General features: G+C 39.4%; 1 protein-coding gene and 1 long non-coding RNA gene across 2 annotated transcripts in view; one reads left to right on the forward strand and one right to left on the reverse strand.

The window, feature by feature from the left end:
• The window catches only part of CLCA1 (chloride channel accessory 1), a 36904-nt gene extending 15074 nt beyond the window's left edge, over window positions 1-21830 (forward strand). Inside the window, exons 6-14 of the mRNA XM_068540237.1 lie at window positions 7301-7519; window positions 8080-8307; window positions 11561-11735; window positions 13555-13661; window positions 15828-16043; window positions 16606-16867; window positions 17934-18104; window positions 20361-20600; window positions 21442-21830. Coding sequence (XP_068396338.1) covers window positions 7301-7519; window positions 8080-8307; window positions 11561-11735; window positions 13555-13661; window positions 15828-16043; window positions 16606-16867; window positions 17934-18104; window positions 20361-20600; window positions 21442-21830 — 2007 coding nt within the window. The remainder of the gene's footprint in view (window positions 1-7300; window positions 7520-8079; window positions 8308-11560; window positions 11736-13554; window positions 13662-15827; window positions 16044-16605; window positions 16868-17933; window positions 18105-20360; window positions 20601-21441) is intronic.
• Window positions 7336-26917, reverse strand: part of LOC137762387 (uncharacterized) — a 248290-nt gene continuing 228708 nt past the window's right edge. Inside the window, exons 3-4 of the long non-coding RNA XR_011073543.1 lie at window positions 18087-18171; window positions 7336-7600 (exon numbers count right to left, since the gene is read on the reverse strand). This is a non-coding gene — a long non-coding RNA (uncharacterized lncRNA). The remainder of the gene's footprint in view (window positions 7601-18086; window positions 18172-26917) is intronic.

Below are 26917 nucleotides of genomic sequence, written 5' to 3' on the forward strand. Positions count from 1 at the left end.
ATCATTTTAATTTCTTTCATCAGTGTCTTATAGTTTTCTGCATACAGGTCGTCTCCTTAGGAAGGTTTATTCCTAGGTATTTTATTCTTTTTGTTGCAATGGTAAATGGGAGTGTTTCCTTAATTTCTCTTTCAGATTTTTCATCATTAGTGTATAGAAGTGCAAGAGATTTCTGTGCATTAGTTTTGTATCCTGCTACTTTACCAAATTCATTGATTAGCACTGGTAGTTTTCTGGTAGCATCTTTAGGATTCTCTATGTATAGTATCATGTCATCTGCAAGCAGTGACAGTTTTACTTCTTGTTTTCCGATTTGTATTCCTTTTATTTCTTTTTCTTCTCTGATTGCCGTGGCTAGGACTTCCAAAACTATGTTGAATAATAGTGGTGAGAGTGGACATCCTTGTCTTGTTCCTGATCTTAGAGGAAATGGTTTCAGTTTTTCACCATTGAGAACGATATTGGCTGTGGGTTTGTCATATATGGCCTTTATTATGTTGAGGTAAGTTCCCCCTATGCCTACTTTCTGGAGGGTTTTTACCATAAATGGGTGTTGAATTTTGTCAAAAGCTTTTTCCGCATCTATTGAGATGAACAGATGGTTTTTCTCCTTCAGTTTGTTAATATGGTTTATCACATTGACTGATTTGCATATATTGAAGAATCCTTGCATTCCTGGGATAAACCCCACTTGATCGTGGTGTATGATCCTTTTAATGTGCTGTTGGATTCTGTTTGCTAGTATTTTGTTGAGGATCTTTGCACCTATGTTCATCAGTGATATTGGCCTGTAGTTTTCTTCTTTTGTGACATCATTGTCTGGTTTTGGTATCAGGGTGATGGTGGCCTCGTAGAATGAGTTTGGGTGTGTTCCTTCCTCTGCTGTAGTTTAGAAGAGTTTGAGAGGGATAGGTGTTAGCTCTTCTCTAAATGTTTGATAGAATTCACCTGTGAAGCCATCTGGTCTTGTACTTTTGTTTGTTGGAAGATTTTAATCACAGTCTCAATTTCAGTGCTTGTGATTGGACTGTTTATATTTCTATTTCTTCCTGGTTCAGTCTCAGAAGGTTGTGCTTTTCTAAGAATTTGTCCATTTCTTACAGGTTGTCCATTTTATTGGCATATAGTTGCTTGTAGTAATCTCTCATGATCATTTGTATTTCTGCAGTGTCAGTTGTTACTTCTCCTTTTTCATTTCTAATTCTATTAATTTGAGTCTTCTCCCTTTTTTTTTCTCGATGAGTCTGGCTAATGGTTTATCAATTTTGTTTATCTTCTCAAAGAACCAGCTTATAGTTTTACTGATCTTTGCTATCGTTTACTTCATTTCTTTTTCATTTATTTCTGACATGATCTTTATGATTTATTTCCTTCTGCTAACTTTGGGGTTTTTTTGTTCTTCTTTCTCTAATTGCTTTAGGTGTAAGGTTAGGTTGTTTATTTGAGATGTTTCTTCTTTCTTGACGTAGGAGTGTATTGCTATAAACTTCCCTCTTAGAACTGCTTTTGCTGCATCCCACAGGTTTTGGGTTGTTGTGTTTTCATTGTCACTTGTTTCTAGGTATTTTTTGATTTCCTGTTTGATTTACTCAGTGATCTCTTGGTTATTTAGTAGTGTATTGTTTAGCCTCCATGTGTCTGTATATTTTACAGATTTTTTCCTGCAATTGATATCTAGTCTCATAGCGTTGTGGCTGGAAAAGACACTTGATACGATTTCAATATTAATAAATTTGCCAAGGCTTAATTTGTGACCCAAGGTATGATCTACCCTGGAGAATATTCCATGAGCACAAGAGAAGAAAGTGTATTCTCTTGTTTTTGGATGGTATATCCTATAAATATCAATTAAGTCCACCTTGTTTAATGTATCATTTAAAGATTGTGTTTCCTTATTTATTTTTATTTTGGATGATCTGTCCATTGGTGAAAGTGGGGTGTTAAAGTCCCCTACTATGATTGTGTTACTGTCAATTTCCCTTTTTATGGCTGTTAGCATTTGCCTTATGTATTGAGGTGCTCCTATGTTGGGTGCATAAATATTTACAATTGTTATATCTTCTTCTTGGATTGATCCCTTGATCATTACGTAGTGTCTTCCTTTGTCTCTTGTGATAGTCTTTATTTTAAGGTCTGTTTTGTCTGATAGAATTGCTATTCCAGCTCTCTTTTGACTTCCATTTGCATGGAATATCTTTTTCCATCCCCTCACTTTCAGTCTGTATGTGTCCCTAGGTCTGAAGTGGGTCTCTTGTAGACAGCATATATACGGGATTTGTTTTTGTATCCATTCAGCCAGTTTATGTCTTTTAGTTAGAGCATTTAATCCATTTACATTTAAGGTTGTTATTGATATGTATGTTCCTATTACCATTTTCTTAATTGCTTTGGTTTGTTATTGTAGGTCTTTTCCTTCTCTTGTGTTTCCTGCCTAAAGAAGTTCCTTTAGCATTTGCTGTAATGTTGGTTTGGTGGTGCTGAATTCTCTTCGCTTTGGCTTGTCTGTAAAGATTATAATTTCTCTGTCAAATCTGAATGAGATCCTTGCTGGGTAGAGTAATCTTGGTTGTAGGATTTTCCCTTTCATCATTTTAAATAGGTCCTGCCACTCCCTTCTGGCTTGCAGAGTTTCTGCTAAAGATCAGCTGTTAACCTTATGGGGATTCCCTTGTATTTTATTTGTTGTTTTTCCCTTGCTACTTTTAATATTTTTTCTTTGTATTTAATTTTTGTAGTTTGATTAATATGTGTCTTGGTGTGCTTCTCCTTGGATTTACCCTGTATAGGACTTTCTGCATTTCCTGGACTTGATTGACTATTTCCTTTCCCATATTAGGGAAGTTTTCAACTATAATCTCTTCAAATATTTTCTCAGTCCCTTTCTTTTCCTCTTCTTCTTCTGGGACCCCTATAATTCGAATGTTGGTGCATTTAATGTTGTCCCAGAGGTCTCTGAGACTGTCCTCAATTCTTTTCATTCCTTTTTCTTTTTTCTGCTCTGTTCTTTCTTTGTTCTATTTTATCTTGCTCTGTTCTTTCTTTATTCTATTTTATCTTCCAGGTCACTTATCTGTTCCTCTGCCTCAGTTATTCTGCTACTGATTCCTTCTAGAGAATTTTTAATTTCATTTATTGTGTTGTTCATCATTGTTTGTTTGCTCTTTAGTTCTTCTAGGTCCTGTTAAATGTTTCTTGTATTGTCTCCATTCTATTTCCAAGATTTTGGATCATCTTTACTATCATTACTTTGAATTCTTTTTCAGGTAGACTGCCTATTTCCTCTTCATTTGTTTGGTCTGGTGAATTTTTACCTTGCTCCTTCATGTGCTGTGTGTTTCTCTGTCTTCTCATTTTGCTTAACTTACTGTGTTTGGGTTCTTCTTTTTTCAGGGTGCAGGTCCGTAGTTCCTGGTGTTTTTGGTGTTTGCCCCCAGTGGCTAAGGTTGGTTCAGTGGGTTGTGTAGGCTTCCTGGTGGAGGGGACTAGTGCCTGTGTTCTGGTGGATGAGGCTGGATCTTGTCTTTCTGGTGGGCAGGACCACATCCTGTGGTGTGTTTTGGGGTGTCTGTGACCTTATTATATTAGGCAGCCTCTCTGCTAATGGGTGGGGTTGTGTTCCTGTCTTGCTAGTTGTTTGGCATAGGGTGTCCAGCACTGTAGTTTGCTGGTCGTTGAGTGGAGCTGGGTCTTAGCGTTGAGATGGAGATCTCTGGGCGAGCTTTCGCTGTTTGATGTTACGTGGAGCCAGGAGGTCTCTGGTGGACAAATGTTCTGAACTCGGCTCTCCCACCTCACAGACACATGCCTGACACCCAGCCGGAGCACCAAGCCCCTGTCAGCCACATGGCTCAGAAGAAAAGGGAGAAAAAAAGAAAGAAAGAAAGAAAGAGGAAAAAAAAAGAAATAAAATAAAGTTATTAAAATAAAAAATTTAAAGAAATTATGAAAAATAAAGAAATTAAAAATATAAAAAGAGAATGAAAGAAAGAAGAGAGCCACCAAACCAAAAAACAAATCCACCAATGACAACAAGTGCTAAAAACCACAAAAAGAAACAAACAGACAGAGAGAACTGTAGAACAAATGGTAAAAGCAAAGCTATACAGACAAAATCACACAAAGAGGCATACACATACACACTCAGAAAAAGAGAAAAAGAAAAAAAAATCTATATTTAAAAATAAAAGGAAGAGAGCAACCAAATCAATAAACAAATCTACCAATGATAATAAACTATGAATACTTAACTAAGATAAACATAAAACCAGAAACAAATTAGATGCAGAAGCAAACCCCAAGTGTACAGTTGCTCCCAAAGTCCACTGCCTCAATTTTGGAATGATTTGTTGTCTAATCAGGTATTCCAGAGATGCAGGGTACATCAAGTTGATTGTGGAGATTTAATCCGCTGCTCCTGAGGCTGCTGGGAGAATTTTCTCTTTCTCTTCTTTGTTCACACAGCTCCTGGGGTTCAGCTTTGGTTTTGGCCCCGCCTCTGTGTGTAGGTTGCCGGAGGGTGTCTGTTCTTTGCCCAGATAGGAGAGGGTTAAAGTAGTGGCTGACTAGGGGGCTCTGGCTCACTCAGGTCGGGGGGAGGGAGGGGTACGGAATGCGGCGTGAGCCTGCGGCGGCAGAGGCCAGCACGATGTTGCAACAGCCTGAGGCACACCATGTGTTCTCCTGGGGAGGTTGTTCCTGGATCACGGGACCCTGGCAGTGGCAGGCTGCACAGCCTCCCGGGAGGGGAGGTGTGGATAGTGACCTGTGCTTGCACACAGGCTTCTTGGTGTCTGTAGCAGCAGCCTTAGCATTTCATGCCTGTCTCTGGGGTCCGTGCTGATAGCCGTGGCTTGCACCCATCACTGCCTAAACTGCCTCGTTTAGGCAGTGCTCTGAATTCTCTCTCCTCGCACACCCTGAAACAATGGTCTCTTGCCTCTTAGGCAGGTCCAAAGTTTTTCCTGGACTCCCTCCTGGAGCCTCAGCTCCCAGCCCTCATCTGCCCCGGCGGGTGAGCAGACAAGCCTCTCAGGATGGTGAGTGGTGGTCGGCACTGATCCTCTGCGTGGGAATCTCTCCACTTTGCCCTCTGCACCCCTGTTGCTGTGCTCTCCTCTGCGGCTCTGAAGCTTCCCCCCAGCCACGCCCCCCACATCCACCAGTGAAGTGGCTTCCTAATGTGTGGAAACTTTTCCTCCTTCACAGCTCCCTCCCAGAGGTGTAGGTCCTGTCCCTATTCTGTTATCTCTGGGGTTTTTTTGTTTCTGTTTTTTGCCCTACCCAGGTACGTGAGGAGTTTCTTGCCTTTTGGGAAGTCTGACGTCTTCTGCCAGCGTTCAGTAGGTGTTCTGTAGGAGCTGTTCCACATGTAGATGTATTTCTGATGTATTTGTGGGGAGGAAGGTGATCTCCACGTCTTACTCCTCCGCCACCTTTTTTTTTTTTTCCTCTGCCATCTTGAAGGTCTCTCTGAGATTGTTTTAAATTAACCACAGTTAAATTTGATGCGCAGTCAGGTTTGGGAGCCTCTGCTTGGGGTTTACACAAAAGTTTTCCAGGTTCCCTTCCTAAAAAGTAGCTATAATGATAATACGGAAACACTACCAAAACAATCTGAAAACTGCAAATAAAGAGAAAAATAAGTGTTTTACAGCTAATGATTACTTTCTGAACTACTTGAACCCCAGATATTTAGGATTTTTAATTGAATGATAATACTGTAAAATCACTGAGAGGAGGAACTAGGTTATACCTTCTTTGTATACTGTGCCTCTTTTTTAAATCTCCCAAATGCTCGGGATATAAAGCTTAAGAAAGGGGAAGACACTATTATTTATTGGCTGTGTTAGTATTGTCCTTATTGCATACGTTCTCATATAATTCTTGCATAACAACTACTGCCATTTTGTAGATTTAAAGAAACACTGACATACAGGTTGGTAAAGGTTACTAAAAAAACAATAAACATATTGAGCTTTTTTTGTGTACCAGACATAGGGCTAAGTTTTGAGGAAGCAAATTTAATAAGACAGGGTTCTGTCACAGATGGATTTTCATCCCAATAAGTGCACTACAATGTTAAAGGAGCCTTACTGAAATTTCTTATAGGGTACTGTGAGGCCACAAGGTTGAGTGGAAATTCTTTAGGGGAAGGGTATGAAATGAGAAAACATTTTGAAAATAACCTTTTGGCTGAAACATGAAGGTAGAGTCCACAATGCAGAAGACAGCGGAAGAACTCCTTGACAAAGTGGGAATCATGAGCAAAGACACAGAGATATAAAACAGTCTGGCAAGTTTGAGCACTTATAGGCTACAGTGGGGGAAATTAGAGACTTGGAATGCACGGCCAGAGCAAAGATGGTGAGTAAAGTGAAAATCCAAATCATGGAGATTGCTATTAGCTATGTGAAGTAGTCTGGATTGTAGTGTGTGAGCAATGATGAGCCACAGAAGGACCTTAAGTATAGGAATAAGAAGGAATATGTACCTGGCAGCTGTGGAGTGGACCAATTAAAGAGGGAGCAAGATGGAAAAGGCAGATAGTCTGAGGGAGGGACCATGAGGGCTTGAATGATGGAGATTCCATTGGTAAAGGAGAAAAGATGATGAACTGGAGAGAGAGAGAGAGAAATGTATTGATCTTATTATTTCATAGAGGGAAGAAGGTAGGAAAACTCTCAGTTTCCTATTTAGGTGACTATAAATAGATAGTGGTGACACCAAGTTAGGAAATACTTGGTGATGGGGAGGAGCAGAGTCAGAGGAAAGGTGATGAGTTCAATTATGAAAACCTGAAGTTTAAGGATCCTATGGGACATCCAAGTGGATTTTGGAGAGAGCTGGAATGTTGGGTGTTGAAAGTTGGAAAGCAAGGTGTTCGTAAGTCAGTGGGAAGTAAGGAAGTGAGCAGGAAGTAAAAGGATGGAGAGAGAAAATGGTACCAGGAGAGAAATGTTGAGATGTAGGTGGCTTAAAGATAGTGGCGATTGCTTGAAATGGCAAATTTGAGAAGTAGGAGGGAAGCCAAGAGCAGGTAAATAGATGATTGCTGAGGAGCACTAAAAGTCCACTGAGGTCAAAGACTTGTTTTGAGATAGAAACTCTGAATTATCTCTATGATTTTCCCCAGCAGTGCTCTGCAGTGATTGTGGGATTGAGCCAAGGTTATGGGGTAACAAGGCAGTCTGGGGAGGAGGGCACTTAAATGTAAATCTACATTTAAAATATTTTAATCCAATTATTAAAGATTTTAACAAGTAGTTTACTGTTATCTATATCATTTTATTGACAATTTCAGGTGGTTGAATTCTGTACAGAAAAAAACCACAATAAAGAAGCCCCAAACCAGCAAAACAGAAAATGCAATCTCCGAAGCACATGGGAAGTGATCCAAGATTCAGAGGACTTTAAGAAAACCACTCCTATGACAACACAGCCACCCAAGCCCACCTTCTCACTGTTGCAGATCGGACAAAGAATTGTGTGTTTAGTCCTTGATAAGTCTGGAAGCATGACGGTATGTTCAGTGAGTCTTGGTCTTCTGGATGGTAGTCTCACATTTGTATATGATATGATCTGGACCACAACTTGGAGCTGGCTGGGAATAAACACAACCCCAAGGGTCAGAACAGTTACAAGAATAACATTTCCATCAGAATTGTCCACCACCTCAACTTTATTCAACAAAAATTCAGCATCAAGTGTCTCATTTCCCAAATTAAATTAGCCTTCAATTTGTGAGCAAAGATCTGATGAATTATATAGAATTAACATTTTTTATGTTTCACTGACCATATGTAGGTTTATAGAAGTATTACTAGAGTATCGAACTAATGATTGAACTAAAGCCAAATCCAGTTTTATCTTTTAGGGCTATTTATACAAAATAATCCTATCCAAAGATACTACTAAATATAAAGGAGAAATTTTCCTCCATAGAAGGATATGCCTTGAGTAAGCTTATTGTCATTTACTCTACACTGAGGCAGCCACTTCCAAATTCACTCTAGCCTGTTCTGTTTTTAGTCTGCCCATCTAAACCCAACCTGACTGCTTTTCTTCTGCTTCTCCATTCAGATTGGTGACCGCCTTAAACGACTGAATCAAGCAGGCAAACTTTTCCTTCTGCAGACGGTTGAGCAAGGGTCCTGGGTTGGGATGGTGACGTTTGACAGTGCTGCCTATGTAAAAAGTGAACTTGTACAGATAAACAGCGCCACTGAAAGAGACACACTTACCAGAAGCTTACCCACAGCGGCCTCAGGAGGAACGTCCATCTGCTCTGGGATTCAATCAGCATTTACTGTGAGACAAGTTGCCCTATCATAGTTTGCCAATGTTTACAATTTATGTCTCCTAAGAAATTCCCCTTTCCAGTGTTTCCATGCATGCCTAGTGTCTAGTTGAATTAGACAACCAATTGCAGAGCAATGGTTCAAATGATGCAACAACATAGGCCCCCAAAGCTATTGTTAACTAATTCATTCATGCTTTTGTATTTTTCTGCATCTGTGCATTCATGCTTTTCTGCATGCCTTTGAAACATTCGTGGTGTTACTTCTACATGTCGGGCACTGTGATACGCATTAAGAATACCACGAGGGCCAAACATACCACACCTGCTGTCGTGGAGCTTATAATCTTATTGGGGGGAGATTCATTAACTACATAGTCACATAAATAAGTGTATAATCATACACTAATGACTGCTATGAAGAAAGGTACACAGGGATCTAAGAGGTTATCTTCTATGAAGAAAAAAGTCAACTCTGAGTTATGGTTAAATATTGAGGTAGCTTAACATTCCAAACTTCTGGGTATATAGGACCTCCTTTCTGGGAAAAAAAAAAGTGTATTTATTGAAATAGGAGGACTTAGGAACTGTAACTCTAATTGTATTGGGGGTGTATCCAAAGATCCCATCTGATCATCCAATCATGTCATCCCTCTACTTAGACATCAATCTCTCCCCATTTTCAACAAAACTAAGTAAAATTTCTCTAACTAATATTTAAGTTATTTTATAATATAGCCCCTACCTACCTTTCCAGGCTCAAGTACTCAGGAGTCTCTCCCAGATATTCTATGTTTAAGCAAATTAGATCACCTGCCCTTGCCAGCCAGCTTCCACACCTTTGCTGGGCCAGCTCCCCATCTAGAGTAATTTCTCCTCGTCCTTTGTACCTCAAATCACACTCATTCTTCACACATCGTCATAGACACTACTACTTCTTGACATCTTTCCTGATCATTTCAACTGTACAGAGTTTCTCCTTCTGAATCCTATGAACTTTTTTCTATTTTTTTTTAAACATCTCTTACGACTTTTGACTCTTTTGTCTTATTTCCTGTCATGTCCTTTGCTCAAACAAAACTTCTTCAGAGATAGGAATTATCTTTTAACTTCCCAGGCTGCTGGCACAATATCTTTTCTATAGGAGGTTCTCAATAAAAAAAATTAAATTGAGTTATTTGATTACACCTGATGCTTAAATGCTCCAAATATAGAATAGAATCTTCTATATTTATTTAGAGGCTATTTAGGTCCATGAAATAAAGAATAAGAGGCTGAAGGAAGCTGGCTGGTCTAAGGTCTCAGAATCTAGGCAGTGTCTTGGGAAAGTCTGCCCTCTGTCTGCTTGGGGCGTAACACATCAATGGGGCTGTTCCTGATTTCCAAGGCAGCAGCAGGAACATTTAGTTTTCAGCTCACACTGTTTCATGTTGACAGCGGACTCAACCATTCCCTTATGCAGTCTGTCCCTCTGGTCCTTTTATTCCATTTGGAAGGTCAGTTCCCTAAAAGTGGTTTTTATTGTGTACGCAGTCAGCTGCAAAACCCTTCTCCAGATGCCTGTGCACTTGGGTTCTCTTGCTTCTGCCACTCACCCATGCTTTGATTAAAGAAGCAAGTTAAGGGAGGGAAACTGACATGTCATACTAAACTCCTGCTATACAAAACCTGAGGGGAAATGACTAATGCCAGATGGCCTGGTGGTGAAGAGGGAACTTCTGGTTCTGTATTTTCCTCTCCGATGGTGTGAGAGAGTATGTGAGGAACACAATTGGAAGTTAGATGCTCCTCATGCCCAACAGAGCCCGGGTATGGGGTGGGAGGAGCTTGTGTGTGACTTCAGGGTGATGAGGTAAAGGGCCTTTGATCCTGCACTGTCTCAATTTCCCCACTAGTCCCTGGGGCAGGACCCTGGTCAGGTCTGGCAGTGGTATCGGTTGAGCTGTGGCCACTGGGCTTTGCTGGTTTTCTTAGCTTGATCAGGGCCCATTGGTCTTCCCCAGCTGACTCACCACACTCTGGCTCTCACTGTTGGAGCAGATCCCTGAGCACCCCCATGTCCTGCATCCAGCCCTTGGGAGGCTGTACACCCCTCAGCCTCTATGCCAAGATAAACTTTCTTCTTGCCTGCCAACTCTCAAGTCAGCTGCCATCCATTTCCCCTATGGATACATGGAGACTTCTGCATGTTTTCCATGACACATAGCAGTGATGGGGAGTGGGACAAGGGAATCCAAATTGAGCCCTTTCTCTGGCCTCTCAGGCCCTGCAGCTTGGTCAGACTGAGGCTACAGCCACAGCTGACAGGCTCCTGGGCTCCAGAATTCTTCACATGGCAGCAATCACAGTTCTGCTCTCTTCCCTTGTGGGGCAGCCCCCTCTCAAAAGAAGTGGGGTGGAAGTCTCCTCTGATCTCAGCTTCCCTTTCAACCTACTTAAGAGAGCCTTCCCTTCCTGAGAGTCTGGTCCAGAGAGGGGAGTTACTTAGGTTTGATTACTTGTTTCCTCTACTTCTGGGTCTCCCTTCCACTCTTTTTAAGGGAAGAGTGAACTCTTGCCTTCCTCTTCATAAACATTATTATTTAATCTAATTTTCCTTCTATCATAATCTTATCCAACATTGGCATAAAGCATATGCTCTCTATACCATGTAAAAAGCTGTGTCTACCAGGAATAGTTGAGACATAGGTGTCATAGGACAACTAGGAACTGGGGATTAATAGGAACAAAATGTTTTGCTTTAATCATAGGGGATATTAAAATTTTTAATAACTCATGTGACCTGGGGACTGACTAATCAGAACCAAGGCCAGCCATAAACAGCTTAAGGTAAGACTGGTGAATATCATACAAGCTAAAATCTGCCCCGAGTCTAATATTATTATAGTAATATATTAGTCCTCAGTATTATCCCCATTAAATGAGGGTAGTTTCTGAAGGCATCTGGGAACCTCTGAAAGCCTGTCAAGGAGAGATCATGTGAAAGAAACTAGAAAAACCTTCTTTTCTGCTTAGTGCTTCCATCCCTGGAACTGACTGCATCCCACCTTATTGAGCCTTCTCTGCAACAGGCTAACCCAGAGAAAAGACCATTGTCAAGTTCCATGGTCTTGTATCATTGCAAGACAGAGAGACATTTGACCATTCCTAGACACTTTTGTTTATTCCCTCTGGAATTTCTCTTCTCATTCCCTTTAACTGCAGTTTTCCCAAACACTTTGGCTACCCTGAGTATGACAACTCATGCCTGAATTATGTCCTTAGGTGATTAGGAAGAAATACCCAACAGATGGAGCTGAAATCGTGTTACTGACCGATGGGGAGGACAACACTATAAGCTCATGCTTTAATGAGGTGAAACAAAGCGGAGTCATCATCCATACAGTCGCCCTAGGGCCATCTGCAGCACAGGAACTAGAGGAGCTGTCTAAAATGACAGGTGAAGGATGACCTGCTGAGTCCTACTGTATTTTCTCTTCCACTGGACTGTGAGCTCCAGTGCACTGGGGAGTAGGGGAAGGGTGGGATAGGGACAGATGGGGTTACCTTATGGACTAACTAGCTGCCTTTACCCCCAAATGACTTTTAGAACTGACTCCACTCATTTATTTTAAAGCCTTGGTTCTAGGATTAGGGCAGTCTGGAGAAGATGGGACCAGCACAGCACTCTAGGGAGAACTTGGGACTCTCTTCCCAGACACTTTATAAGGACTGGAAAGAATCTAATCGGTTAGCCAGGAACCGCTCACTTCCAGTTGGCAGCTGGCCAAGAGACCCAGGGGACACAGACGACAAGCCACTCAGTATATAATACTATGATACAAGTGCTCTATTAGTAATAGAGGGTACAATGAGCACAAAGAAGGGAGCCTAGACTTTATCTGGGGAAGAAGGAGTTTACAGGAAGGTGACATCCGAATTGGGGCTTGAACAAGAAATAGCAGGGGAAGGGCAAAGGGCCTGCTGAACTAAACAGAAGGTCACTCTGAAAATATAGAATATAATGCAGTTTCTTTGTAAAACATTCATATATTGTGCTTCTACCTTCCATACACATATGGTTAAAATTATCCCATCTGAACCTGGCTTCTTCAGCAGAGTAGGTTTTTATTTTTTTAATTTTTTTTAACTTAGAGCCAGCATTATGGATATCAATTACTATGCTGAGTTGCCATCTAAGCCAGATAAAATGACAGAACTGTTTGCTCCTAATACTGTCTTAGGCTGGGTTTCCTAGAAGCAGAGCCTGAGAAAAGGATTTAAGTGCATGTGATTTATAGAGGGAGAGCTCTCAGGAGAAAGGGAGAGTAGGGAGTAAGATCAGGCAGGGGAAGAAGCTAAGCACAGATGTGAAATTAGAGGCTAGCCAAAGCCTGGTGCCACAGGGGGCTCTGGATCTGGAATTGCATCACAGATTTGGTACAATATTGAAAGAGAAGGCTGACCTTTTGTACCACTGTGTCCATCAGTCAGTGGTTATAGACTGTCAGGGCAGGGCAGGGGTAAGGGGGCATGTTATGTCTTTAGCTAGGGTGGCCCCATTAGGTAAAGCAATTTTCTTGAATAGGAGGCAGCTATATGCCATTAATCTATCACTTAGAGCAGCTGGGGAGAGATGTGCTAGCCTAGATAAGGGGATCTGGGTGAAGTACCAGTAGGATGACCAAAATACTCTCTTTAGATTTTGGATGTCATTAACAGTTTAAAAGTGCTTTCACATCAACTATCTCAGTTACACCTATTCTAAATAGCTCAAGACTACATGGCCTGGTATATCATCTCCTGTTTACTACACATAATACTTTTCTATAACTGTCCCCTGTCAGTTGTTATTTCTTACTGTTGTAACATACATATTTCTCTTTCTGATTTAGAAGAAAACTTGAAAGTCAAGCTTGCTAAGATTATGTCTTAAATAAGAATAAATCAATACACTTGCAGTAAGGCTTAATGACTCATATGAAAGTGCATGACCTTTAAAACACGAGATTTATGTTACTAGTTTTGGTCTGTCGGAGATTCTTGACTGCTTTGCAGAGAGCTGAAGTGGCCAAATGACTATGTTGCTGAAGCTATTATTTAATAAGATTAAAAAGTTAGTATCAGCTTCTGAGTTAATCTGGACACCTATTTAATGTTAATCTATTAGTACTTTAATAACACAATATAATATGTATTTTGTTATCTTAACAATATCTAAAATGTTGCAAATACTTGTTTTCTAGAAAATAACTTCTGATAATGTAATTGCATTTTAGGAGGTTTACAGACATATGCTTCAGATCAGGTTCAGAACAATGGCCTCATGGATGCTTTTGGGGCCCTTTCATCAGGAAATGGAGCTGTCTCCCAGCGTTCCATCCAGGTCAGAGTTCTTCCTCCTTGGTTTTTAATGTTTATAAATAACCATAGCCAAGATGGGGAGTTTAATGGTTAAAAGTTTTAAGTTCTACATTCTTCTAGTAATGAATTAAAATTAAAATAGACATTTCAGCCTGATATTAGACATTCTTCCTAAAATGCAACACTATTCATTTAAACAAGGCAATTAGTGTTTCTTGTTTGGAAACAATACTAAGTGACTTCCTCTTAGAAACCATCAACATAAAATATAGTGGGTCCAGGAATTCTTTTTTAACATCTGTTAATAAGCACCCATAGCAATATAATTGGCTCAGAATTTTCTTCAGAGTAGATCATCTCAGTATAAATTTTCTGGGACAACTGTTCAGGGATTACTTGGTCTATTTTTCCATTACCTCAAATCCCTGATATTTGCCAAGATTTTCATATAATGGATGGAAAGTGATTTGTACTGTGAAAAGCCCATGTTGTCAGTCCAGACACCTGGATCCTGTTCATGGGTCTGCCATTAACTGTGATCACAGGCAAAGAACTTTACTTCTCTGAGCTTCAGCTTCTCAGCCAGAGATGAACCAGAAAACTTCTACGGGCCCTTCTGCTTATAAAATTTCAAGAAAACCAAATTTTCTTTCAAAAGTCTTGGGACAATAAAAAAAGGACAAAGATATTCTTAAATGCTCTTCCCTAATAGTTGTAAACGTTATTCACATGAATCTTTAAACTAGAGAGAGTGAACAATCAGCATCACACTTGTGTGAGTTGTAACTTTTATTGTGAATAAAAGTAAAGGGATAATGTAGTGTCAAAGCCAAATAATGACCTAATATATAGCACAGGGAACTCTACTCAGTACTCTTTAATGGCCTATATGGGAAAAGAATCTAAAAAAGAGTGGATATATGTATATGTATAACTGATTCACTTTGCTGTACACCTGAAACTAACACAGCATTGTAAATCAACTATACTCCAATAAAAAAAATTTAAAAAGCCAAATAATGACAGATTTCAAAACAATAGCCTTTCTAGTCTGTTGATGTAGCATTTATTCAGTCAAAGAAGACAGCAATTATACTCATTTGGGTTATCTTAGTTCAGATTTAGAAAGTTAAACCCAAGAGCCCGGTTTGGACGTGGGAGGAATGTGTCTTAGAAAAGTAATTAAAGTGATGAAAGGGCAAGTTTACAGCCAGGCAGTTTCTGCCCATTATTTTTATATTTAAGAAACCTAAAAGGGAGAAAGATAGAGACATGAGCAGGACTCATTTACCCACCTGCCATAAAAATCATATCTAAGGGCCCCTAGCTTTCTTCACATCCCAGATCATAATATACATACAAAACTAGAAAGTCTGGCTCCATGACCAGGCCACCCTATCTTCTAATGGATATCAATTTAAGGACCATAAATAATTATCTAGGAGAAAATCATCAAAAATCACATTTTGACAAAGTCTGGTTAGCCCTACCCTACCTCAACCCCTGCTCCACAGCTCCTTCATTCTACTTCAGACAACGAATCAGCCTTGGCCATTGATTTATTTCATTTATCTTCACAAGGACTGCAGTAATAATTCACCCACGAATTAGTTATTTGCAATTCAAACAATCCATATGTGGGCGAAAATAAGTCCTAGTTAGTCTCCTTAAGGGTTTATAGTCTAGTAGTGAGATGAGCTGTGTACACCAGTAGGTATAAAGCAAAACACAATGTGAGGACATCAAAGGATTGATTGAAACAAGATTCTATGGGAAATCAAAGGAGGGAGAGATTATTCTCCACAGTAAGTGAGATGGACATCAGAGAAAGCTTCATGGAGAAAGTGACTTTTGAATTGAATTTTGAAGGGTAGGTAAGGCTTAGACAAATGGACATGAATGTACAGACTTCCAGGAAAAGCAGAGAGTATGACAGTCAGAGAGTCAGGGATTCATGAGTATCACATGGGGAAGTGGTCTGGTTTGGGTGTAGGAGTCAACATTATGGAAGCTAAGTCTGGAAAAGTAATTTAGAATTGGATCATAATAGGTCATAAATATCAAACCAAGGACTCAGGCATCACTGAAGGCTTTTTAATGGGATAACTGAGAGTTGGAGACAGAATGGAAGAGACTATGTGATGGGAGCTGTATTCTCCAGAAAGTAAAGAGTTGTTTTTCTTAACAGCTTGAGAGCAGGGGATTAACCCTCCAGAACAGTCAGTGGTTGAATGGCACGGTGATTGTGGACAGTACTGTGGGGAAAGACACTTTGTTTCTCATCACCTGGACAACTGACACTCCCCAAATCCTTCTCTGGGATCCCAGTGGAAAGAAACAAGATGGCTTTTTAGTGGACACACACATCAAAATGGCCTACCTCCAAATCCCAGGCACTGCCAAGGTATGGACTCATCTTTTTTCCTTCTCACAATTTGATAAGAATATAAAATTTTTACAGAATAATTGTAGCTTTTTAAATGAGGGTGGTTGCTAAAAAAAGAGTCAGTATTGAATGAAAGAGAGAACAAGGAAAAATCTCCATCCAGTGGAAATCACTCAGTATGACAGCAAGTCAAGAAAAAGGAAGCTGGTGATATTTTCTCCAGGTACTAAAAGGAGAACCTTCAAATTACACAGAAGCTAGAGCTTTGGCATCATGAAAACTATTTCCTCTACCTCAGGAATCTATCGATTTGATCCTGCTCTTGAGAAACCAAGGCTATAATAAGGACACAACTTTCAGACCTCATTTTTCCCAACTAGAATTTTCTTGGCAATAGAACCATGTAGTTTGTCCAAACATACCAAAGTTTCCCTTGGCTGAGAGAGTATCAAAAATCTTCTTAGATATACTTGTAATGTACTTGTATTAGATGGGCTCTTCCTATAGGTGGCATTGAAGTCAGGTCTGTGTCACTTAAAGTTATTAAGTGGAAATGTCTCCATTTTTTTTTTTTGGCTAGGTCGGCATTTGGAAATACAGCCTACAAGCAAGGTCACAAACCCTGACTCTGACTGTCACCTCCCGTGCATCAAGTGGTACCTTGCCTCCAGTTACAGTGACCTCTAAAATGAACAAAGACACAGGCAAATTCCCTAGCCCTATGGTAGTTTATGCAAAGATTCACCAAGGAGCCTTGCCAATTCTCAGGGCCAAGGTCACAGCCCTGATAGAATCAGTGAATGGAAAAACAGTTACTTTGGAATTACTGGACAATGGAGCAGGTAACCACCCAAGAAATTGAAGAACATATCTTTCTTTTCCAAGAAGCAACCAGGGAACAGCAGGAGGGCAAGTTGTGGTGAGGACAGTTAGAAGCAGGAAGTCCAGCACTGGGATTCTGGTTGGGGGAGCTTTCTGCCACCCCACAATTCCTATATTTCAAATTGTTGGAAAACATGAGGAAGGGACTACCTTTAGCTTTTGTAAAGCCCCGAAGTCTCAGACTCTAGGGAGTTGTCAGTGGGTATTCCACACCCCCCAAAAGGTGAAGAAGGAAAATTAATAGATATTTTGTGTTAGGAGTTTGCGTGAAGATTAGACAGATGGATAGATAGATAGATAGATAGATAGATAGATCTTCATTTTTTATCTTCACCACACACTTTGGAGATATTATCCCTACATTACAGATGAAGAAATAGGCTTTCACATTTAAAAAGCAGCAGAGTTGGATTAAAGTATGGTTATATGTGACCCCCATATCTATGTAGATTCTATATTATCCTGCACCCAAAGGGAAAATTCTACCTATTATTTTTATATTTAAGAAGTCAAACAGGGAGAGAAAAAGAAAATTCTACATTTATTTTTAGAAGGAACTTGACTACTGTGAAACAAGTAACCTTATTAAAACAAATTCTGTAAATGAATTTCCCTCCTAAATCTACCCTGGCGAAAAGCCATAAATTAAAAAAAAAATCATATAACTTTTTTTTCTCACCAGTAACATATAGTAATTGAATTCAGTTCAACAGATACGTACTGAGTAGTTACCTTGTGCTATGCTGGATGTAACAGAGGCACATGATTGATCTCTGAGTTCAAAAAAAAGACAACAATTCAGGAAGACAAGATGTACACATATGAAATTACACACACACACACACACACACACACACACGGAAAAGAAGTATACCTCATCCTTAACGTAGTCAAATCCTAAACTCTCTTGGAGATAACACTGGATTATCTTTGCTTTAAAAAAATTTAATCCACGTATGAGTTGGAAATATACAAGTGCCCAGTTACCTTTAGGATATTCATTAATTCCTTCATTTCCCTGTCAAGGTGCCGATGCTACTAAGGATGATGGTGTCTATTCAAGGTATTTTACAGCTTACGATACAAATGGTAGATACAGTGTAAAAGTGTGGGCTCTGGGAGGTGTCAATACAGACACTCAGAAGGGGATACCCCAGCAGATTGGAGCCATGTACATACCTGGCTGGATCGAGAATGGTAAGTCATCTATAATAACACCCTTGGCTTGAGTAAAAGGCTTGGAATCAAGTGAAAACCACTAAACCTGTGGAGAGAATGGTACAAAATTAAATCGGGGTTTCTCAACCTTGGTAACTATTGACATTTTGGCCACATAATTCTTTGTTGTGAAGGGCAGTCCTGTGCATTGTAGGATGTTTAGCAGCATTTCTGGCCTCTATTCACTAGATATCAGAAGCGGCCCCCACAGTCATGACAATTAAAAATGTCTCCAGACATCATTCACTGTCCTCTAGGTAATAACATAGCCCCCAGTCGAAAACCACTAAACTGAATGTAGATTTTGACCACCCTGGTTCAAATTCCAGGCTTCTACCAAATAAAGTATTTTAGGTAATCTCTTGTGCTTCATTTGCCTCACTTGTAAAATAGGTAATATTGGTAACTACCTCATGGGATGGTTATGAGGAATAAACAAGAAAATACATCTAATAAGCTATTGCTGGTAAATAAGAAGTGTTCAATAAATGTTTGTTATTATTTTAAATAAATCTTAACACATTTCATAATAAAGCTCTTTCTACTGATATAGGCATTTCCACAGAATCAAAAAATAACAATTTGGGGCTTGTTATCTGCATCAGTATCACCATAAGCCCACTGTCTCCTTTTCCTCCTCTCTTCTCTTGCTCAGACTAGGGAGAATAGTAGACGAACCTAATTAACAGATAGCATACTGAGCCCACATGTAAGCAAGTGGAAAAATTACACTCCAAGGAACAGACAGACCCACACCAATCTTAGTTATGAACACTTGTCCTGGACTAGAGCTGGAATCAGGTCTGATAGGTTCCAGGACTTGTTTTCCATCAATCTCCATTCTGTCCTGGACAGGTCTGGTCCTAGTGCTGGTGTGTAGTAAGAAAAGCTCTTCTAAGAAGCTTCACACTGTCCTCTTTACTTGAGTGTGTGATCAGTAAAGGGAGGATTCTGAGACATGTGGTATGTCCTCATGCAAAAGTGATAATAGGAAAAAATGCTTTAAAAGACACCATTGCTTCCAAAGCTCTTTTACATATTTCAGCTTATTTTATTCTCATTTGCCCTTTTTGTTGAGTTAGGGAGAGAAGTCAGGAGAAGACTGGTATAGTTGCTATATCTAGCATTATGCTCAGTGTTACACTTACATTAATATAGCTCATTCTCCTAATTATCCCATTTTACAGATGGAGAAACAGAAGCTAGAGAGGTTATTGGTCCACATTACTAACAGTGATAGCACCTGACTTGGCACTGGGAAGCTATGCTCTTCCCCCTATACCTTGATGAGCCTTGATACCAAGAGAGACAGTCTCTACTGGTGAATTGAATTAATCTTAAACCTGCTAAAGTATTCATTTCATCTTTGCCCAAGACCAGATTAATGGGTATAAAGATCAATCTGTCTTTATAGACAAAAGATTATAAGGGCTAAAGAAGAAGAGTTTATGAGAAAGTAAAACCAGAGTAATGCCACGTTAAGGTATTCCAGAATATTTTTATTGAAAAGAGAGTCTGAGAACCCCACTGATTGAGCAGGCCAGGGTATTTTTAGAATTTCAGGATGACTTTTATACAACCTTTCAACAAGAATGTGAAGCAAATTGGGATTGCTACATGAACTAGATTTCCATGCATTCATTGAGAAAATCAAGTCTTTCAAAAGCACACAATTTTAGAACCCCTAACATAAAACATTTTGTGAGAAACTACAATCTAATAAGAAAGACAAAACACAAACATGGAGAAGAAAGAGAAAAATGCACAGAATTATTAAACAAGGCAATTCTTGAAGGCCCAGATAACTGATTAAGAAATAAATAGGAAAGACAATGAAACCCCCAGTATTACCTAGGTAGAAGAGATAGCTTGAGGAAGTCTGAGAAGGTTTAAGGCAGAGGTAGTATTTAAACTGACCCTGTGGCAGGTTAAGAGTAGGATAGCAAAAAGGTGGGAAAAGAAACAATTCCAGTACAAGTATATTTACAAAAAGTAAATTATGAAAGCTATTCCACTAAATATCCAGGAAATAAATATATGTGAGATAAAGAACTGTGATTCTCTCTTTGCTTTTGTTCCCTGATTTGGGAGCTTTATAACAAATGGTTAAAGTAAGTTTTGTGTGCGGGAGGAAAGAAGGAAAGAGTAGAAAGAGGGTAATACAATAAAAAACAGTGGGAAGTATAGCCATTTCATGGTGTTGTTTACCTTGCACTGAGGAATTTTTTAATGCAGGTCAAGTAAAATGGAATCCACCAAGACCTGAAATTAATAAGGATGATCTTCAAGGCAAGCAAGTGTGTTTCAGCAGAACGTCCTCGGGAGGTTCATTTGTGGCCTCCAATGTTCCAAAGGCTCCCATACCTGATCTCTTTCCACCTTGTAAAATCACTGACCTGAAGGCAAAAATCCAAGGGGACAGTCTCATCAATCTGACTTGGACGGCTCCTGGGGATGATTATGATCACGGAAGAGGTAAGCTGAATGTGGTGTGGGCCCTGTAAAAGAGTTTAGCAGCCAAGCAGAGGGGCAGAGGGCGTGAGGCAGGCAGGCGTGTTGTGATGCATGTGGAGGGATCTTGAACATCCTCTGAAATGAAAGCTTAAGATTTTTAAACATGAGAAGTTTAGATTCTGAAAAACTGGCCCAAAGAGGTGTAAGATGTTTCAACCAGGAACAGGCAATTCTCAGTTTTTTTCTGAAATCTTGCCAAGCCGTTTGCTTGGCAATCTTGCCAATCTTGCTTGCTGCTTTAATAAACCTCATTTTTAGTAATGACTCCTGGAGAGAATTGGGAAAAGATCATAGGTATCTATGGAGCAGAGCTGTCCTTTGGAAGAAATCTCAGGTTCTACCAGATTTTTCCTCTCAAAGTATGGTCTGTGGACTGCAGCATGGGCATCACATGAATGCTTGTTAGAAATGTGGAACCTTAGGCCCCACCCCAGACCTACTGAAACAGAATCTGCATTTTAAGATCCCTGGATGATGTGTATGTACGGTCAAGTTTGAGAAGCACAAATAGTAAAATAATAAGCAGTAATTAACCTCCTCTCTCAGTCAGGTGCTATGGCCAGAAATACTGACCTAGGCTTTAAGTCAAGCCTGATCCAGTTTTATATTTATCACTCTGTCGGGATATAAAAATAAGAATGTAAAAGAAGATACTAATGCTTATAAATATGGACCATCATTTACATTTATTTATTGGTATTTTATGGGATGGTGATATTGTTTCTAACAGATTTTTTAAAACTTCTTTAAGACTTGAGAATTACAAGTCACATCCTTTTTCTCTCTTTCTTTCTTTTTTAAGCTCACAAGTACATCATTGGAATAAGCACAAATATTCTTGATCTCAGAGACAAGTTCAATGATTCACTTCAAGTGAACACCACTGACCTCATCCCAAAGGAGGCCAACTCAGAGGAAGTCTTTGTGTTTAAACCAGAAAACATCACTTTTACAAATGGCACAGATCTCTTCATTGCTGTACAGGCTGTTGATAAGGTCAACCTGAAGTCAGAAATCTCTAACATTGCACAAGTATCTTTGTTTATTCCCCCAGAGACTCCTCCAGAGACACCTAGTCCTTCTCTTCCTTGTCCTGATATTAATATCAACAGTACCATTCCTGGCATTCACATTTTAAAAATTATGTGGAAGTGGCTAGGGGAATTACAGCTATCAGTAGCCTTGGGCTGAGTTTTCCCCGAAATAAACAAATCATCCATCTTTTCTTTGATTATAAAAACTTATAAAATGTATTTTAGACTTCCTGTACGAGGCAATTTAATGAAATAAAATGCCAGATACATATGCATAAAAACTACTTATTCAAATCCAAAAGTTTAATTATTGTTCATTTATTAATGATTTTGAGTAGTAGAAAGTAGGGGTGCTTGCATCAATAAATGGAAGTATGTTTTAATTTGATTTAAGGAGCTTTGCCAGTTATAAAAGAACATGTAATTCTATGTGAAAGATGCCAGAAAGGCCCAACCAGGTCAAACTATTTAAATATGAAAGGCATGGCTTGTTATAGAGGAGATTTGGACCAACATCACCAGAATTATGTTTTCTTTTCACTAGATTTGGGCAAGGATGATGCATTTAAGAAAGAGAGTGCATTGTAGAAAGAAATAACAGCATGGTAAGGGCTCCATAGGCATAGAAATGTACATAATACGCATGCAATTACAAGAGTTGATGATGCCTAAAGCCACAGTGGTGGGACATGAAGTAGGAAAGTAGGTTCAGGCCAGGTGTAAAGGAAAGTGATTGAGAAATAAACATTTATTTTGTACTTTGTGCCAAGTGCTCTACTAATGCCTTATATGCATTACCTTATGTAATGCAATTCGGTTCATTCAGTAAGTGTTCATTAGATGACTACTACATTCCAGGCTTACGCTAGACCCTGAGTACAAAAAGATGAGCAAGATTTGGCCTTTTCCTTATAGGCAATAAAGAACATTTGAGGATAAATCAGTGCTACGCTTGAGAAGCATCAGGAGGAGGGAGGTTTTGAGGACTACATGAAGGACTAAATAAAGGTGGAAGAGGCTATGGTCATGACAGATGAAAGGGGAAGGAGAAGAAAAAGGAAAAATGACAAATAGACTTAGCAGTACGGCGGTTCCCATCAAGGACTAATCACACATTCCAGTGCCTCCAACGGCAAGTATTCTTGTGAAAGTTGTTTCAAGTTCTCAGTTCATTAGCACAATTAGTTTAAAGTGCGGGTGACTCTCTGATTGAATACAAAATATCTAGAAGACTGTTTCTACATAGACTCCAAATTTATTTCTTTATTTATCGATTTTCCTTAAAGGAAGATTCAAAGATTTCAAAATAGGATTTGAGGCATCTTAGAGATACATACAATAAACATGTTTAAAAACTAAGAAAATAAAGAAATGGAGTGAAATAAATATATAATAAAAACTAGAGGAAGCTTCAGCATATCCAAGGCCAAATATAATGTCCTGTTCAATTGCTATCGGCAGGTCACACATCAAAGATTTACAGAGTCTAAAGTGAAAAACAAACCATAGGGTCAGGAGGAGCATGGCTTTTTCTAGTTGAGACCCATGTGAAGTTTCATCTACAGATCCTCAGTAAATTAGGGTACTGTGGTGTTAAGGACAGTAGCCTCAGGAACACCCATATAACAATCACAACAAGTTTAATATAGCACTGATCACATCTTTCACTGTAATCACACTTCACTGTGGTGTTACAGTACACTCTGGCATTGTTCAGGAAAGACTATTATACAGGGGCCCAAACAATATAAAACTAGCAAATAGCTCTTGAGTTTGCTCCAAAGACAAAATTTGAAATGAATGGATTGTATGTCCTTTAGTCTAAGAAAGACTAGTTTTTCTTATGTATGTTTGTTATAATAGAACAGCAGAGAGTTCTGAGGCAAGGAAGACAGTGATGTCCTAAAATTCAGTATTGTTTATTGAGGACACATCCAGGTGCTTTGTCAACCAAATGGACAGAGGATCAGCTTGTAGTCTTTCTCTTAAAGTTACAAAACGAAACTAGGACATATGCTTGACTAGAGGGCCATTCACCTGCCCCATGTGGAAAAATGAGTCTGAGGCCCCCAATTCAGCCCCATAGAATATGGTTGCCATCAGTTTAGCTTGGAAAATTTCTAAGAAGTCACTCACTGAGACTGTAATTTCCCATTTGGGTGAATTTAATGGGATGCACCTTGGGATACAGTGGGGAACTGCATAGGAATGTATGATGATACTTCAAGGAAAAGAGGTAAATGTCAGCATGTAGGTAAGACAAAATAGAGAACAGTGAGGAAAACATTCTTATGTGTTCTGGATTATAAAGCAGCTTGTTGCAAAATGGATCTGGATTGTCATATGTGATAAAAATAAACCAAAATCTTGCTTTATGCCATCATTATCCTACAATGACCTTAGTTTTTTTTTTTTTTAGTTTCTGATCAGTGAATTAAGTAGGTGGGTAAATGTGATGAATATATTCTAGGCATTGGTCTCTTAGGATTTTCAAATAAAGGCCTGTGTCCTTCCTAGACTTTCTCATCTGGAACCACAGCTTTATCCTGCTTCCTCTGTGAATGTCTTCTCTGCCTCCTTTACTTAACTGATTCTGAACTCTTATTGGAGGACTCCCTTTTCTCTACAAGAGGTTGCTCCTTCTCCCAATACCCAAGTACCAGGGGTTGATTGAGAGAAGTATTCTCCAAGCTCCCCTTTGCAACTTCCAAAGTAGGCCATTACTCCTATTGTATCATTTTTTAAGCCTCCATCCTTCGTCATTGATCTATGCCATCCTTCATCATTTGTCTTCACTGTAATCTACCAATCTCACCCAAGACAGGCCCTTGAGTTACAACACTCTTTCCCCCTTACCTCCTAAAATCACTCTGCCTGCTATCAGAATCTATATGAATGAGTCAATCAATATATTAGCTTCAAAATTCCTTGATCTTCACCCCATCTCCATTAAATGTTGGCAAACTACTGGACTAGATCATAAATAAAAAATGGGAGAATATTGGCAATTCCATATGGTTTGACCTAATACTTCCAAGGACACAATCTAGACATAGTAATGACCTAGAACAGCTCTACCTATGAAATCTTAAGATCTCATATCTTATTCTAGTCACACATCCTCTGAGTTGTTTACTTACTACCCCATGGAACTGGCTTTATAATTTTATGATGACCTCTCATCATTTGATTGCCTCTTTTTACCTAGTCCATTATCTCCTTCTCTATTCAGCCCCTAGATGTCTTGGTGTGTCACTTCAAGTCCTCCCTTGACAACCCCTTCAACTCCCTCATTGAATTATCTTCTCATCACACCTTCTCTGAAAATCCCTAGTTTTGCACTAAGCATATTGTCTGTGTGCTTGAGACTGTCATTTATCCATTCAACATATATTTTAAAGTACCTACATTGTATCCTAAGCACTCCGTTAGATGACAAGTATAAAATGGGTAAGCAAGCCAGGTACGGTTTTTGCTCTCAAGAATTTTATAGCTGGTCAGCATGTAAACAAGCAAGTAGACAATTAACATACACAGTATGTAGGCACTATTTTAGGGGAAGCATCTATTTTAAGAATCCACGGTTTTGTAGCTAATCCACATGTAGTGTCTGCCAGAGGAAGTGATGCTTCCACTTTCATGATGTCTGGCAGTAAGTACAAAATAAAGAGGGAAAACCAAGCAAAATAAAAGAAACAAAATGACCTTAATCAAATCTCTGTTTCTCCAAATACTACTACATATTACATGTTGGGCAAAATCTACTGCCAGATGCACTCTGGGGTGATTCTAGGGATCTAATTATTTTCATTCACTCATTGATAGTCTGTTGATATCAATACCAGCAAAAGAATGAGAGAGAGAGAGAATATAAGCGCTATGTTTTTAAAAATTATGCCTAAAAAAAAACTACCTGACATATGACCTCAATGGATCCACCTGCCCCGAAACAATTCTACATTTTAGACTTTTGAAGAAATGCCAAAATATTTCCAAATAACATGCTTTCCAAAGTGTGTTTGTTAGAATGATTCATTAAAACAAAGAAAGAGAAGATTAATCAACAAAACAGTGTTCAAGGAGGCTTATAATAAAATGTCACAGAAACAAAGATGACAATCCAGGTAAGAACTAAATAATGAGGACAGGAAATTCATTGAATTAGAAAGCCTAAGCAATGCATAGTTATAGTAATTGAGAAAAGTCTATTTTACCTGGTTCCTGGCATCCAGTGCAAAAAGGGAAATGTTAAGTGGTTCTTCTTAGCCTATTTTAACTATCACAGAGATAAATAGTTTCCTAAATTTCAAAGTAATTCCAAATTCATTAGGAAAAAAGACAAAAAGCATATGAGGAGCTGCAGAATGGACAGTGCAATTCAAACTGCAGAGGGCATACCAAGCTCATGCATGATTCAGGTAGGCACTGGGCCTCAGCTAATTCTACTCACAGGGCATGGCTGTGGGACCTGAGGCAGCACTTTAAGGGTCTAGGCAATCAGTCTATTTTGAGCAAGGCCTCAGTACCTAGGGGTTGGAAAGCAGAATACTACCACTGGGTGGTGAAGAAGAGGTGTAAGGGCAGGCACAGGTGAGTAGGGCCTTTCCAAGAAGAGAATGGTGCTACATTATTAACATCATTATTTGCTATAGTATCTGATAATGATAGCCACCATTTACTGGGTTTTTACTAAATGTCAGGCACTAAGTGCTTTACATATTTACATCCAGACCCCCCCCCCTAATATTTGAGAAGCCTAAGGCAAAAGTATAAATGGAGATCCACATACCAAGTCTCTAAATATGCCAATATAAATCAGGCTAACAATCTATTAAATGTGTTTATCTCCTATCTTGACAAATACACTTTCATTATGACTTGAAAGGCCAGATCCAAATTTAAAATTCTTAGACCCCTCTCAATGTCATGCTGGAACATGGCAGCTCGGGAACAGATGGGCCATGGAGCACCCTTTTTTCTTCCTACCCTCCCCAACTCCAGTCCTCACCTTGAGGGACCTCATGTACATGGGTATGGCCCTCTCAACCCACGCAGCACATCAACATCTGCCCTTTGTTCTTCTCTCAAGCCTGAAAATGCACACACCTTTGATGCAATCTGCCCTGGGGAAAACTGACGCTGGCACCCAAGTTAGTTCTGGCCCATGCAGACCATGGAAGAAGGATCAGTTATTTACCAGGGAATTTCAGATTCCAGGCATGTGTAGTGTGTTCTAGAAGGGGA

The sequence above is a fragment of the Eschrichtius robustus genome, chromosome 3 (genome assembly GCF_028021215.1).
Source record: "Eschrichtius robustus isolate mEscRob2 chromosome 3, mEscRob2.pri, whole genome shotgun sequence".
NCBI lineage: Eukaryota > Metazoa > Chordata > Mammalia > Artiodactyla > Eschrichtiidae > Eschrichtius > Eschrichtius robustus.